The 12,984-nt window shown below is 38.7% G+C and overlaps 1 protein-coding gene across 9 annotated transcripts in view; it reads left to right on the forward strand.

The window, feature by feature from the left end:
* The first annotated feature begins 5,087 nt into the window (after positions 1-5,087).
* THOC2 (THO complex subunit 2) overlaps positions 5,088-12,984 on the forward strand; it is a 48,809-nt gene continuing 40,912 nt past the window's right edge. For all 9 annotated transcript variants that reach the window (XM_015860748.3, XM_015860749.3, XM_015860751.3 and 6 more), the window contains exons 1-4: positions 5,088-5,175; positions 9,845-9,903; positions 10,850-10,941; positions 12,689-12,740. In XM_015860748.3, coding sequence (XP_015716234.1) covers positions 5,114-5,175; positions 9,845-9,903; positions 10,850-10,941; positions 12,689-12,740 — 265 coding nt within the window. In that variant the 5' untranslated portion in view covers positions 5,088-5,113. The remainder of the gene's footprint in view (positions 5,176-9,844; positions 9,904-10,849; positions 10,942-12,688; positions 12,741-12,984) is intronic.

Consider the following 12,984-nt stretch of genomic DNA (forward strand, 5'->3'; position numbering starts at 1 on the left):
AAGTCGTTTCTAAATGAGAAAACTGGCTGTACTGAAAATGCAGACTATCGTTCTGGATCACATGACAGAAATATTATTTAAGAATTTAAACCCAAGATGATAATTGTACTGATTTCAATATCCCGAGAAATAGCTGTGTTTCGCTAGTAAAGATTCCTATCAGTCCACACTCAGTTCACACCATAGCAAAGCACAGTTATTTACTTAAAGATCTCAGACGTATTATGACACGGTGAGAGGTTAGCACCTTAACAGAGCAGGATGAATGTGAATATTTAATCTTATAAATCCTCACCATCCCACATTACTAATGCATTCATTAGCAATGATTTTAACAAATGCCATCGCTTTGTTGAGGTTTTGATGCTTTTCCAAACGAGGCAAATCATTTTTTTTAATACCACAAGGTGTTTTTACAGTGACCCTCTTCTGGGTTTTGATGTCTAAATCAAACATCCTGATCAAACAAAACCCAAAACTTCTAGACCCAACACACAGAGCAACCAAAACATAAGAAAACATCACAAACAAGAAAAATGATGACAATAAGAAGAGTAATGCTTATAAAATGTTTTACCTTCTACACAAGCCAGTTCTTGTTCTTCTGTTCAACCAATTTAAAGTTCAGTTTAACATAAAATTCTGAATCAGTAAGTTGTACTGCAAGCCAAAACTAACGACATCTTTGGTGACTCAACAGTAAAATGAATTGTATTACTTTGAAGCACCTTTCACTATAGGCAGAGTTCTGGTAATTGAGCCAAAGGAGGTAATTAAACTTCGAGCAGAAAATCACAGGCAATATCTTTGTCAAGTTGAACTCAATGTAGAGAAATATTCCTGCTTGCTGTATTTATTCTTTCCTTTAAATTAAGCAAACTTGCTAGAATTGGTTGATTACTCTGTATTTATAAGCAAAACAAAACAGACTTTGGTTGCTGACTTCAAACAGAGACAGCCTCTCTGTGCTTTTTATTTGCTTTGGAAGGATCTGTAGCCACTACCTACAAATCTTAACTAATCACAAAGAAATTCTATTGGTTTGAGTGTCTTTGTCGTATCCCTGAATCTTATTCCCAGATAAACTGAAATAAAGGAACTGAAGTTTTACAGAGATGAAATGTTTAATGAGATAAAGTAATACCTATCTCAGTCTGATTGATGTACTTCATTCTGTAAGGACAATCATCTTGATGCGTGGAAGTATAAGCATGAATAGATGCAACGTGGTTTCCATAATACTGTGTACCTGCATGACGTACTGTAATGTATTTCTTTCAGCTCGTGTAATTTGTACTACAAATAAGCAAAGAAACAAGTCCATTACACTGAAAAGCATCGCAGATGGTACGAACAGAAAAAGACCCTGTTGAAGGCTGGATTACATCATCTCCTGAGATCCCCTCTAATCTGAATTATTCTGTGAATAACATAATAAATCATATACAACAGAAAAACCATATCATACCAATTTTCTCTTTGGGACTTTTGATTTACACAAACATATTTCATATTTGAATATGCTTCAGGCTGTTTGAGTCAGACAAATATAAACTAGACAGCAAACAGTTCACTGACATGGATTGTTTAATCAATAATGGGTCACAAGTCACAGAAGTTAATATGGGAATCCACCTTTGTTGATATACTCTGTAAGAAATTAACGTAACTTCTTATTTCTTACTAATCTTATTGTCACAGGAATTGTGAAGCCCAGTGATGACCTTCAAATGGTAACATTAATTTGTCCATTACTATTGGATTAATGAAAGGAGTAGGAAAAGCTGTGTACTGCAGAGCTGACATTTCAGAGATGCAGCAGAGGAAGAAAATCAAATGCAAATAAGGATAGAACAGTGACTTAACTAGGAACATTTTCTTAGGAATATGGCACTAGTAAATTGACTAACTGATAAAGAACAGATGCCTGGAATCTGTTTGGCTTTTTTTCTCTGAATTGCATCCAATGTTCTTGTTACATTGCCATTGGAGGAAGAGATGGAGCTGTTTGAAGTCAATATGGAAATCTTGCATTTTTGTTTTGGACCACAGAATATCAAATCTGATTCTCCCTTCCAGAAAAGCATGACTCCCATTCCTTTTGTATCAGTCCTTTATTTCTTTTCATCAGCATGTGATAAACACAATCCCCATTAGATTTTAGTGAAGGTACTAGAAAAGACTAAACAGAAGCTAGAAATAATTAGGGTTATCATCATATTACAGAAGTAGGAAAGGTTGAAAAAAACCTAATGAGCTTTTTCAATTTCAGGTATAAGGTTTTAGGCAGGATATACTTTTCTGTAATTCCCAAATCTATTAGTGTTAAAAAAATATCCTCAGCAAAACTAAAGCACAAAATAAAGGTGGTTGTACTTAATCCAATAATAGATGTCCCATGGAAAAGTTTGCATTTAATTTAAGCATAAAACAAAACATCTTTGGGTGTGTTGTTATACTGCTAGCTGAAACTACTTCCAAGTTCACTGACATCTAGTGTCAACTCAGGAAGAAGCATGGAGTATTTACTTTCCTTCACAACTCGCTGAGCAGATGAATAAAGATAAATGCCAAATGGAGAGGAGAATGGTAAACATGTAACTAGTGATTTATTTTAGCTCTGTTTGAACTGATTAATGCGATAAATAATCATCTAGAGCTGCAATTTGAATTTAGCAAGCAGTTGGCATATGGCCATGTGTGGTTTTCTGCTCATAACTCCTTCATGCTGCAACATTAGCGTTGGCTTACAGGTACTATACATTAAAATATAGCGATATAGTAACTCAAGAAAGGCCACATTTAAGGAATTGCTTGCCTATCTCCTACTTTGTGTTCAGCACAGGCTGTTCCAATAGGAGAAAGAGAAATATAGGCATAATGAGGGGTGATATGGGGAACAAACCTATCCTTTTAATTGGTCACTCTGGTCATTCATTTGCCCCACATCCCATTGATGATGTCTGAGGATTCTTGTAAATGGGGGAAACTCAAGATGGCTGTCTAAATCTTAGAAAGGCAAACTTGCTTTTAGTCCTTGAATGCTTTATATTGCTGTGTATGCAAGCAATATGTGCAATGATTATTCATAACAAAGGCAAGTTTATTTAAGAATACACTGCCTTTGGATTCTAGTCAGAATCAAGATACCAGAAGAAAAAGGAGCAGCAGAACAGAGAAACAATGGAGAGTGTTTTCTGATCTGGAACTGAGAATAAAGAGTCAGGACTGACAGTGTCAGAAATACCTTCTTTGACTGTATAACAGTCTACAAGCTCCAAGTTTAGGAATTTAGGTTTTCTCTTACATTATTATCATTAGACACAGACACTTCCATTTTAACATTCCTGATATCTGGGGTACACAACGCAAATGAGTGCGTGGACCATGTTGATAAGAGTTTCACTCACCAAATGCAGGGTTGACCTTCAAGCCTTCATATTTTCTCAGTATGCTTATACTCTTAGCTTTCACAATTAACAAATGTGAGGCAACTACAGTGTTTACACTACCACTTGCTCACATGTGCCTGAGGTAAGGGCCCACAAACGTCAGTAGCAGCCACACTAATCAGCTCCTGCAAGCTGCATCTACTGGTAAGCAGAGGCAATTTTTGCAGATTTTGGCTTCCTGAGTTTCCAGCAGCATCCAGCCAACCAGTCATCTGGAGTCTTCTCTGAACACATCCCAGATAGGAGTGAAAGGAGCACAAACTGTAGCACTACTGCCTCAGAGTTCCTCAGACACCATCATGGCCACTGCCTCAGACCTCTCATGTGCAGGATCGAGGGCTGATGATGTACCAAAGATACCTGAGGGGTTTTGCCAGCAAAGTACCATAAAGTCAAATACAGTGTTCTATGGAGTGTATGCTACATAAGTGTAATGTTGTAGGGCCATCCTGCAGGACACCCAGCCATCAGGCAATCCAAGGAAAGATGAGCTGTGAGGTCAGGAGTACCTGTTCTCCAAACTGAATTCTTCCTTTCAGCAGCAGTGGACCCAACTTACGCTGCAAGCCTCTCAGCTGCCTTGTCAGTGATACTGTCACTGCTCCGCTTACAAAACTTGCAAAGCCCGTATTTCCTCCATATTTTCAAACTCTAAATACTAATATCTGAGATTCTAATAATGGACTTTGATAGAGCGCTTGCTAGGAATGTATCTACTAGTGTATGTACTAGTATGTGTATGTACTAGAAGACAAAGACAAATCTGTGGCTGGTGGATACTAAGTCTAGTTACAAAAAACAAAACCCTAAGTCTTAGAAGATCTATTTGGCAGTCACTTATGTGAGAACGCTTCTCTTTTCAATTGCCCAGCTAAACAGAAACAGGCTGTACAAGATAATGTTTATTAGGAATCTTGTCTAAATAAAGTTGTGCCTTGTCACACCAATCCATGAAGAAAGTTATTCTAGAGGAAATGAACTGTGCAGACATTTTCTTTCTTCTGTTTTTTTGCCCGTTTACCTGTAGTATTTGTTTAGAAAATCATGAACATATATATGTATATTTCTAAGATTAGATTAACACTTATTTTCTTGTAACTGTGTATTTACTGCATAATATACCATAGCTTTGAAAGCCTTATAGTTGCAATTAAGCTTAATAGCAACCTACTGCTATCCAGCTGTTACCATAGAGCCCAACTGAGGCATTTTCTTTAATGAATTTGGGAAAAAACATTCAGATTTCTTCTTTATTCAGTCAGGAGGGACAAGTAGGTGGCTCAAGACTGCGGCGTGACATACAGTGGCTTTATCGTTATTTTTCACTTATTTATTTCACATATTTATTCCAGAAATGTGGAACTGAGGACGGCAATGCTTTGAAAACACTATTACACCGAAGGAAAATGGCAGCTTGGAAACGCCCACGTCAACACAACGGGGCGTTACGAGGAACGGCGCATGCGCCACAGTGCCGTTAACGGGCCCGGCCTGTAACGTCATACCCAGGGGCGGGGCGTTGCTGCGCATGCGCCGTTGCTATGCGCCCCGCCTGCTAAGGCACAGAGCGGCCGTCCCGTCGTGCCTCGCGGGCCGCAGCGTCCCCTCTGACCTGCGCCCGTCGCTCGCGCATCCGGGCTTCTCGGCGCCACACAGGGAAGATGGCGACCATGCTCCCTGCCGAGTGGATAAAGAACTGGGAGAAAGGGGGCAGGAACGAGTTGTGAGTGCGGGGGTTCGGCTCGGGAGGGTGGCGAGGCGCCGTGGGGGCTCCGGCCTGCGGGAGGGAGCGGGGCTTTGGGCCGGGGGGCGAGGAGGTGGGAGCGGGTGGGAGGACGCAGCGCGGGGCCGCGTCTCGGCGATGGGAGACGAAGCGGAGCGAGGGCGGGGGCCGGGCCGGGCCTCCTACGTGCGGCTGGGCCTGCTGTGCTGGGCCTGCTCTGCCGCTGCCGCCGGGCTCAACCTGTAGCCGGGCCTAGCTCGGCTGGCCACGGGCCCTGAGCGCCCTCTCCTGCTCTGGGCCGGGCCGCGGATGTGGGGCGTCTTATAATATTCTTTTCTCACCGGCCCCGCGATGCCGATCTCGTTGGTGGAGGGTTTAACCGTGGATTCGATCTTTCTGCCCGTTCCCAGGTGCCTGGTGCTGTGCCCCTTTAGTTGTGGCTTGGTAGGGGCAGCCGTTGCTAGTTATCATAGGGAAGAATTTCTGAGCACCAAAGGGGCTGGATGTAGCTTCCCACATCAATCCAGATGTGCTGTGGGCTTGTTTTTCAAGGCCTTCTATCTGTGTCTATAGCAGTTTCTGGTCTGGCTGTTTGCTCACACGTCATTCACCAGGTTGTCAGTTTTCTGTCACTGCATCAGTGTCAACAAGGGCGACCAATTTACTGTGTTCTCTTAAATGATCTTATCTTGGCTTTTCTATTTGCTTCAGCTCTTTGTTATAACCGAAAAAGCTCTGTAGCTTCAAATATAGCTATTTAGGGGATTGCTTTATGGGAAACACTTGGTGGTATTTTTGCTCCTTTTGTTATTTTCTTTTGTTCATGTATTTTAAAAGATTCTGCAGTTAGAGTGATGATTGCCCCCATGTTTGAGGTAGAGAATGAACATGGAGACTCTGCATACAACTCTGTGTTCCCCAGACCTTCTGCTTTGTAACGAAGGGGCCCTCTGATAGCTGTGTCACTGCTGTGCTTGAATTGTTCTGGAGTTAACGTGTTTCAATACATGTGATACAAGGCCAAAGGAAGTCTGTTCAGTTCCTGAATTTTAAACAATAAAAACATAAGTGTTCAGGAGCCCCCACGTAGTGCTGAGGTTTGCACTGACTTCATAGCAATGACTGCACACCAACAGCTGGACAATCCTTAGGGCAGTTATATTAGTGACATTCCTGTACTGTGGCCCTTATGCCAAATGAAATGCACCGTTTCTGATGTGGTGTTAACAGTAGCTTGGGAGAAAAGCCATCACTTCTAAAGGAAGTGTGACTACAGCTGGATAAGAGTTGCCAGCTTTATGAATGTGAAATATGCATGGCATTATTTTCTAGGCACAAGTAAATGCATCTGTAGCCACTATTCTAGACAACTTTGTAAGCATATTTTCTGGGGGGGGGGGGCTATTTTTAAATGCTAAAGTAAAAGGTAAGTAGATGTAGTGATGCTTCTTGCTTTACTGACTTGGTAACTTAAAACAAAGCCCCAGAAATATAAATTAAATAGAAATATTTTTTTTACTGGAATATCATACAGGACCTGATTAGATCAGCCTGGGTCGGTGTTTTGGCAGCACACTGAAAAAAGTCAATTATTTGCCTTTAGTGTTTTGGCTTGCTTTGCAGTTACTAATGAATGCTAAAGGTGATTGCTGGTGTGTTTTCTTACATAGACCTGAATAGTGTCGTAGTGGTCTGTCTATGATGTAAAACGTACAGGATTTAAAATATGACTGTAGTATTTTGGATGTCCTGTTATTAAAAAAGAGAAAAAAATTACTTGTAAAGAAAACAAAAAGCAGAGTTGTTTCTAAGGAAATGCAGTAATAAAATCAGTTTTTGACTGACTATCTTCTATGTTTTCTTTATCTCCCATGGAAGATAGTGAATTTTATTTTATTGATGTGATCACTTTGTCCTCGTAGTTTGGCAGTAATGGCCCAAACCCTAAAGATGAGGGGTTTGTGTGTGGCCTGGAATGTCCCAGGGTAAGGTGAATGGGTATGAATAGGGAAGGTGGCATTCTGGAGCTTCCGTTATAGAGACTGTGCACCCCTTGGAAACTGTTGAGCTCCTCCAATTTAATGAACCCAGCTGCCAATGTGTAATAATATCTAATATGGATACATGAACGTAGATCGTGCGCTAGTTTTGAAGATTTTTAGTTAGTGTTTTCTTTTTGTTCAGGTCCTTTTCTGTCTAAATACACATCATTTAAATTGTATTTGTTTTGCTACTGCAAGATGCTGTGTGGAGGTTGAGTTGGCATGTGTGCCAATCGGTCTAGAATCCTATTTGTATATACACATACTGTCCTTTTGTATTGAACTAGTGTTGTTTTCTATAGTCCCTTCCACAGCAAGATGCTGCAGTATGGCTATGGCATGTAGGAACATTGATTAAGCGCTTGTCATTGCATGTGTATTATGGAATTGCTTTTGCTTGTTTTTTTTGTGTGTGTGACAGATAAAACAGACTGAAGATCCTTCAAGGGATAAGCAGGACTTCAGTGGTGTTCTTGGATGGCCATTTATACTATGTGTTAAACTACAGGATGAACTGAGGAAGCTCACTGTTCAGTGAATTGAGATTTTGAGACACGATCTTTCTGACCCTCCCACAGTGTTTGTTATTTTATGTGCACGAGGTGTGTCATAGTGCTGAGTAGCAATTAGAGGGCTGAGAGTCAGGAAAGCAGCCTTCAGCTGTAGTTTGGCCATCACGACTGCAAAATGCAGTTGTGTGTTTCAGCTCAACGGAAGAGCCACCTGAATTAGTTAAGTTATGCATATACCTCAATATTTGCAGTCACGTGTGCTTTATGGTAACTGCCATATGCTATGTGTGAGAGTGTAATTGTGTATGTAGGATGTTGTGTGTGAATTGGGAGGCTTGGGTTTGACTCCTGGCTCTGTTGTGCAAAGTAGTTGTGTTGAGCACTACAGAACTTTGGAGCTGTTATTTAAACAAACATAGCCCTGTCTTCATCCGAAACAACTTTTTTTAATATTTCAGCACTGGTTCTTTTTGTGGTTGCTCTGTAATGTTTACTTCCTGGCTTATTCTATACTCAATTTGCACATCAGATTTATCACATAATTTATACTCCTGTGGAATGTAGTAGAGTAGGGAAGTTCCTCATCCTAAACTCGCAGAAATGAGCTTAGTCATAAACCTTTTACGTTTGGACTATTGAACTGAAAGTTGCACCTGGTAAGTTTCCATTTTCTGGGCTTTAAGTGGGAAAATATTGTAGTTATTTTTCCTTGGTTGGTTGATCATGCAGGTATTGATGCCTGGTATTCTTGTGTAAGAATGTTTTGATTTTTATCTTCTGTACTCAGCTAAGACCAGATGAACTGATCTCATGGCTTTTTGGTACTGGTTGAGAGGGCTTCTGCCTTGTCTTCCTTATTGTTCCCTATACACTGGTGTCTGACTTCTTGATGAGCTGATCATTCTGTAGAATGAGAGGTTTCACCGTACTGGTATTTGTTTACTGAGCTTATAAACAATTCCATTAGAGATTTCTTTTTACCATGGCATCATTTTTTGCTCAGGTTGCATGTTTCTTATGACTGTATCCTGTTCATGTATAAAGCTAACAGTGTTCCAGTTGTGTTTAAAGGGTGCGTATGCCTTGCAGTTGCATAATATTATTGTTTGATTGTTGGTACAGTTGTTTAGTGCTGCTGGAGAGGTAATAATATGTGCAGGATACAAATAGGAAGAGCAATGGATTGCTACCAAATACTTATTTATCATTTATTTTTCCATAATAGTAATGGCACATACTTGTCTTGTTAGACAACATTAAAGAACTGGTCAAGTACAAGACTGTAGACTTAGTATCTTACATAGGAGTGCAGTGCAACCCTGATACTGTCTTCAGTTTGTACAAATAAAAGTTCTTATGGAAAAATTGTAAACACGACTGAGAATGTGCAAGTGTGAAGAAGGTTATTAGGGGATATCCTTTAGTGGCTGTAATAAAGGAGGTAGATCACCACCCATCAGAATACTGATGCTTGTAAAGGTGAAACTGTTTTTGTAGCCTCATCCCAGACTAAAAACAGTAGTGGAAGTTAAAGTCCTTGGAAGCCTGGATTGCATGACTGTCTCCAAGCCTTCAGTGTCATGTAGCCTGCTATTGTAGCGTTTATTTTATAATATGGGGAACTATAATTTTATTTCATGGATCAGTCTGTATTGTATTTAGTGTGCTTTTACATATGGCTGATTTGTTTAAGGAGTGACTTTGTTGTGTTATGTTTCCTTGGTCCCTTTGCAAAGGGACCTTTGCAGCCTGTAGTGAATGCTCACAGTGGTTACAATATGTACTTACAGATAAAAATCTGTTTTATCTTTGCTAAAGCAACGCATAGAGAAATCATGCTTGTGTTGGTATTCAGAATTATTGGTCAGAGTTTTTCTGTGACTGAAGTGTGAAGCTCCTATTCTGTATATGACGTATTAGGAGCTTTGTATTTCTTTGCTCTTTATTTTCTTCTCTGAATTAGTGTATATGAAAACCAAGATGTAGTTAGGCACCTTATCTGCCTAGAGTTAAAATTATTTTAGCCAGAACAACAGTTGTTTGAGACATTTGTGGGTTATCTAATGCTAATTTCCTAATATCTATTTTAAACTCATTGTCATCTCTTTACTACAGTTTGCAACTATGTCGCGCTCTCAGTGAAGACAAAAGCCATGACAGTCTCAGTTTCAGAGGTAAATTGTTTGCATTTTTTTTGGTGTTCATTATCTTTGGAAGGGGAAGAAAAAAACCCAAAAACCTGGAATTTTACATTCTCGCTTTAGGAAATCTTTGAAATTTAAAGAAAAGATTTTGATTTGCCCTGCAGTGCAAATGCTCATTTAAAATACTATTTGTTGAGCAAACTGCATCATGCAATAGCAGGTTGAAAGCATGGAATTTGAGTGTGTTTTTTGTACATCAAAAATCTAACAACACTGCAGTTTTTTTTTAAAGAACACTTCTTTACAAGCTAGCTGTTGCTGTTTTTGCAACTGCCACGTTTAACATGTAGTACCTGCGTTTAATATTTCAGTGTAATGTGAGCTTTTGTAAAATAGTTTTCTTCAGTTGTGGCAGACTTCTGTAATAATTCGAAGTCCTTTGAGGCATTTTTTTTCCTGGTTTTTACTTTCTGAAAGAGAAACAGATTTTGAAAGCAGGAGGAGCTACGAGATATGGGTTAGTGGCTTGTGGTAGCAACGGTAATGGGAGGACGGTTGGGCTGGATGGTCTTGTAGGTCCTTTCCAACCTTGTGATTCTATGGTTCTATAAGAAAATGTTCTGAAATAAAATACAATACTCATATGAATCCTAAGTTCAAGGTGTCTGTTTAAACCAACAGCAGAGATTCAAGTTGTTATGCTCACATCTGTAGTTTTTTATCCCGTTTCACTGTTATTCAAAAAACTCATGAGAATAGATAGTCTTTCAGCTTTTGCTTTTGTAAAGTTGTAGACATTGATGCTCAATTTTGTTCTGTCAGGATCAGTAAAATAATCCCTCTCTTACAAAGAGCTGTGTGCCTCTTTACTTGTCAAGCATCTGAAGTCAACAGCAATATCATACACATGGCTTTAGAATGTAGGCTAACAGGTACCTAGTATGTGCTTCAATAATGTTATTATTTTTTTCAACAGATATCCAACAGGCTTTATATGAGCTTTCATCTCATGTTGTTAGAGGAAACTTAAAGCATGAACAAGCTTCTGGTGTTCTTGCTGACATTATAGTAAGTTTATATTTGTTTTAATTTTCTTATTTACTGAATTTTTAGTCTGCTATAAAGTCTGAATGAAAATTAAGATGGATGATACTCAAGAAGATAGTTTTTCATATCTAAATGTTGTCAGATCCTTTTTCTTCATTTCTGTCACTTGAAATATATGTAGGCTGTCAGTATTCCTGTTTTTCTGGCTTTTGTGGTGAATAGTTATGTTCATGTTAGCATAAATTACAAATCAAGTAATTTAAGGCTATGTGAAGACTAAAGTTTTTTGTAAACACTAAAAATAGATTTAATTACTTATGCAGCATGACAGTGATGCCACCTACCTTTTTCAAAGATGTATATATTAGTTTAACAGCGTGCTTACTTGCCATTTTACTGTTTTGATGACCAGGCCCCATGATCACCTTAGAAACAGCATTTCTGTTCCGTGCTTCTGTTTTGTATATATTGAGATATATGTATATAGTATCTGGTAGGTACATTTCATATGCATGCACAGGCATATATATACCTTAAATAAGTTTCACCTTTTTAAAGGTCTTTTCCTAAATCTACAGTACTAACCCTGTAATCTTTTGCACGTGACGTGTTTGTTTTAGAAGGGTATTGAAAATTGGAGGATGGAAAAATAGGTTTTCTAGAGAAGCTTTAGTGATACATGATACGTTTTTTGTATTGTTTTTTTCCTTAATTATAAACTCTCTCTTATCTGCAACTCTCTTGCTTTAAAACTTGCCATGATTGCTTTTAAAGGTTGATACTTTGACATGGGAAAATATACCTAAGAACTCATGTTCCCTGTAAGTTATTCATGGGCAAATGCAGGCGTGTGATAGGGACAATACTAACTACGCATGTATAATTTAAGAAAAAACATACGGAATTAGTGCTGGTTTGATGCCAGGTTTAATGCTGTGAGTCAGTCATCCCATCTTGGATAGTAAGTGGGAAGCTGTTCAAAGGTAGGATGCTTCCTCTAGGGCAGGTAGTTGGTGTTTTCTGTTTTCTGAAAATGCTTAATTGGCTGTTGGGGTATAAGTTCTGCAATTGTAGTGTGTGCAGAATGACACATATGAAAATATGTGTATGTGCACTGTTATTAGCAGCAAATAATCCTGCATGAATGTAATATTAATTATTTTACAGTCTTGTAATTCAGGCATTTAAGACTTCATTAACACTGTTTATTGCTGTGTGCAGTTACAGAGGTATATGCAGCAAATTGTATGCGGTTCTTTAAGAAAATGATCATGAATTTTTGTGAAGACTGAACCTTTTTTGATATTCCAGACTGAGAGAATCACTGGGGTAGATGGGGGGAAAAAATGTCTTTTTCTATCTTTATGTATTCTTGCATGTATTCTTCCCCTCCTTTTTCTCACATGGTTCATAAGCAAAGACAGAACTTATTTCTAGAAATTGGTTGCTATGCACATATAGAAATGAAAGAAATTGATTAGTGGTAGAAGATCCCTTTCAGATTTTAATGTCAAATACGTATGTACATTTGTCTGTCGGGATTCTTTCAGATGTTTCCCAAATATTCTTACTGGGTCTTTTGGTATGTCTTCACGGCAATAATAATTATCCACTCTAGGTATTGGAGAATGAACCACTTCATTTAATAATGCATTATTAAATGAACATTTTGATCAGATATCTTTTATACCATAAAGTAAGGATTTTCCAAATGTACATGTTGTAAATTCTGTATTTACTACGTGTGTTCTTCTCTCTCCCTTGTCAGGAATTTCGTGAGGACATGCCTTCCATCTTAGCTGATGCATTCTGCATATTAGGTAAGCTGAAAACTTCCATTCAGCGCTGTGACAGATTAGAAGAAGTAAATGCTTTGTGCATTTAATTGTTCATTTCTGTGTGATTTCTCATTTGATCTGCAGAGAATGACTTAAATTACAAAATGTGTTCCTTCTCCAGTGTTTCTGTATCTGAGTTCTTAATGTCTTTTTATTCTGCTTTGTTCTATTATAGTTTATAGATATCTTTACCTACTAAGGGGAGTGGAAATGGCTCTGGATACTA

Source organism: Coturnix japonica, chromosome 4 (assembly GCF_054131305.1).
Source record: "Coturnix japonica strain WE chromosome 4, WE-NBRP24, whole genome shotgun sequence".
Taxonomy (NCBI): Eukaryota; Metazoa; Chordata; class Aves; order Galliformes; family Phasianidae; genus Coturnix; species Coturnix japonica.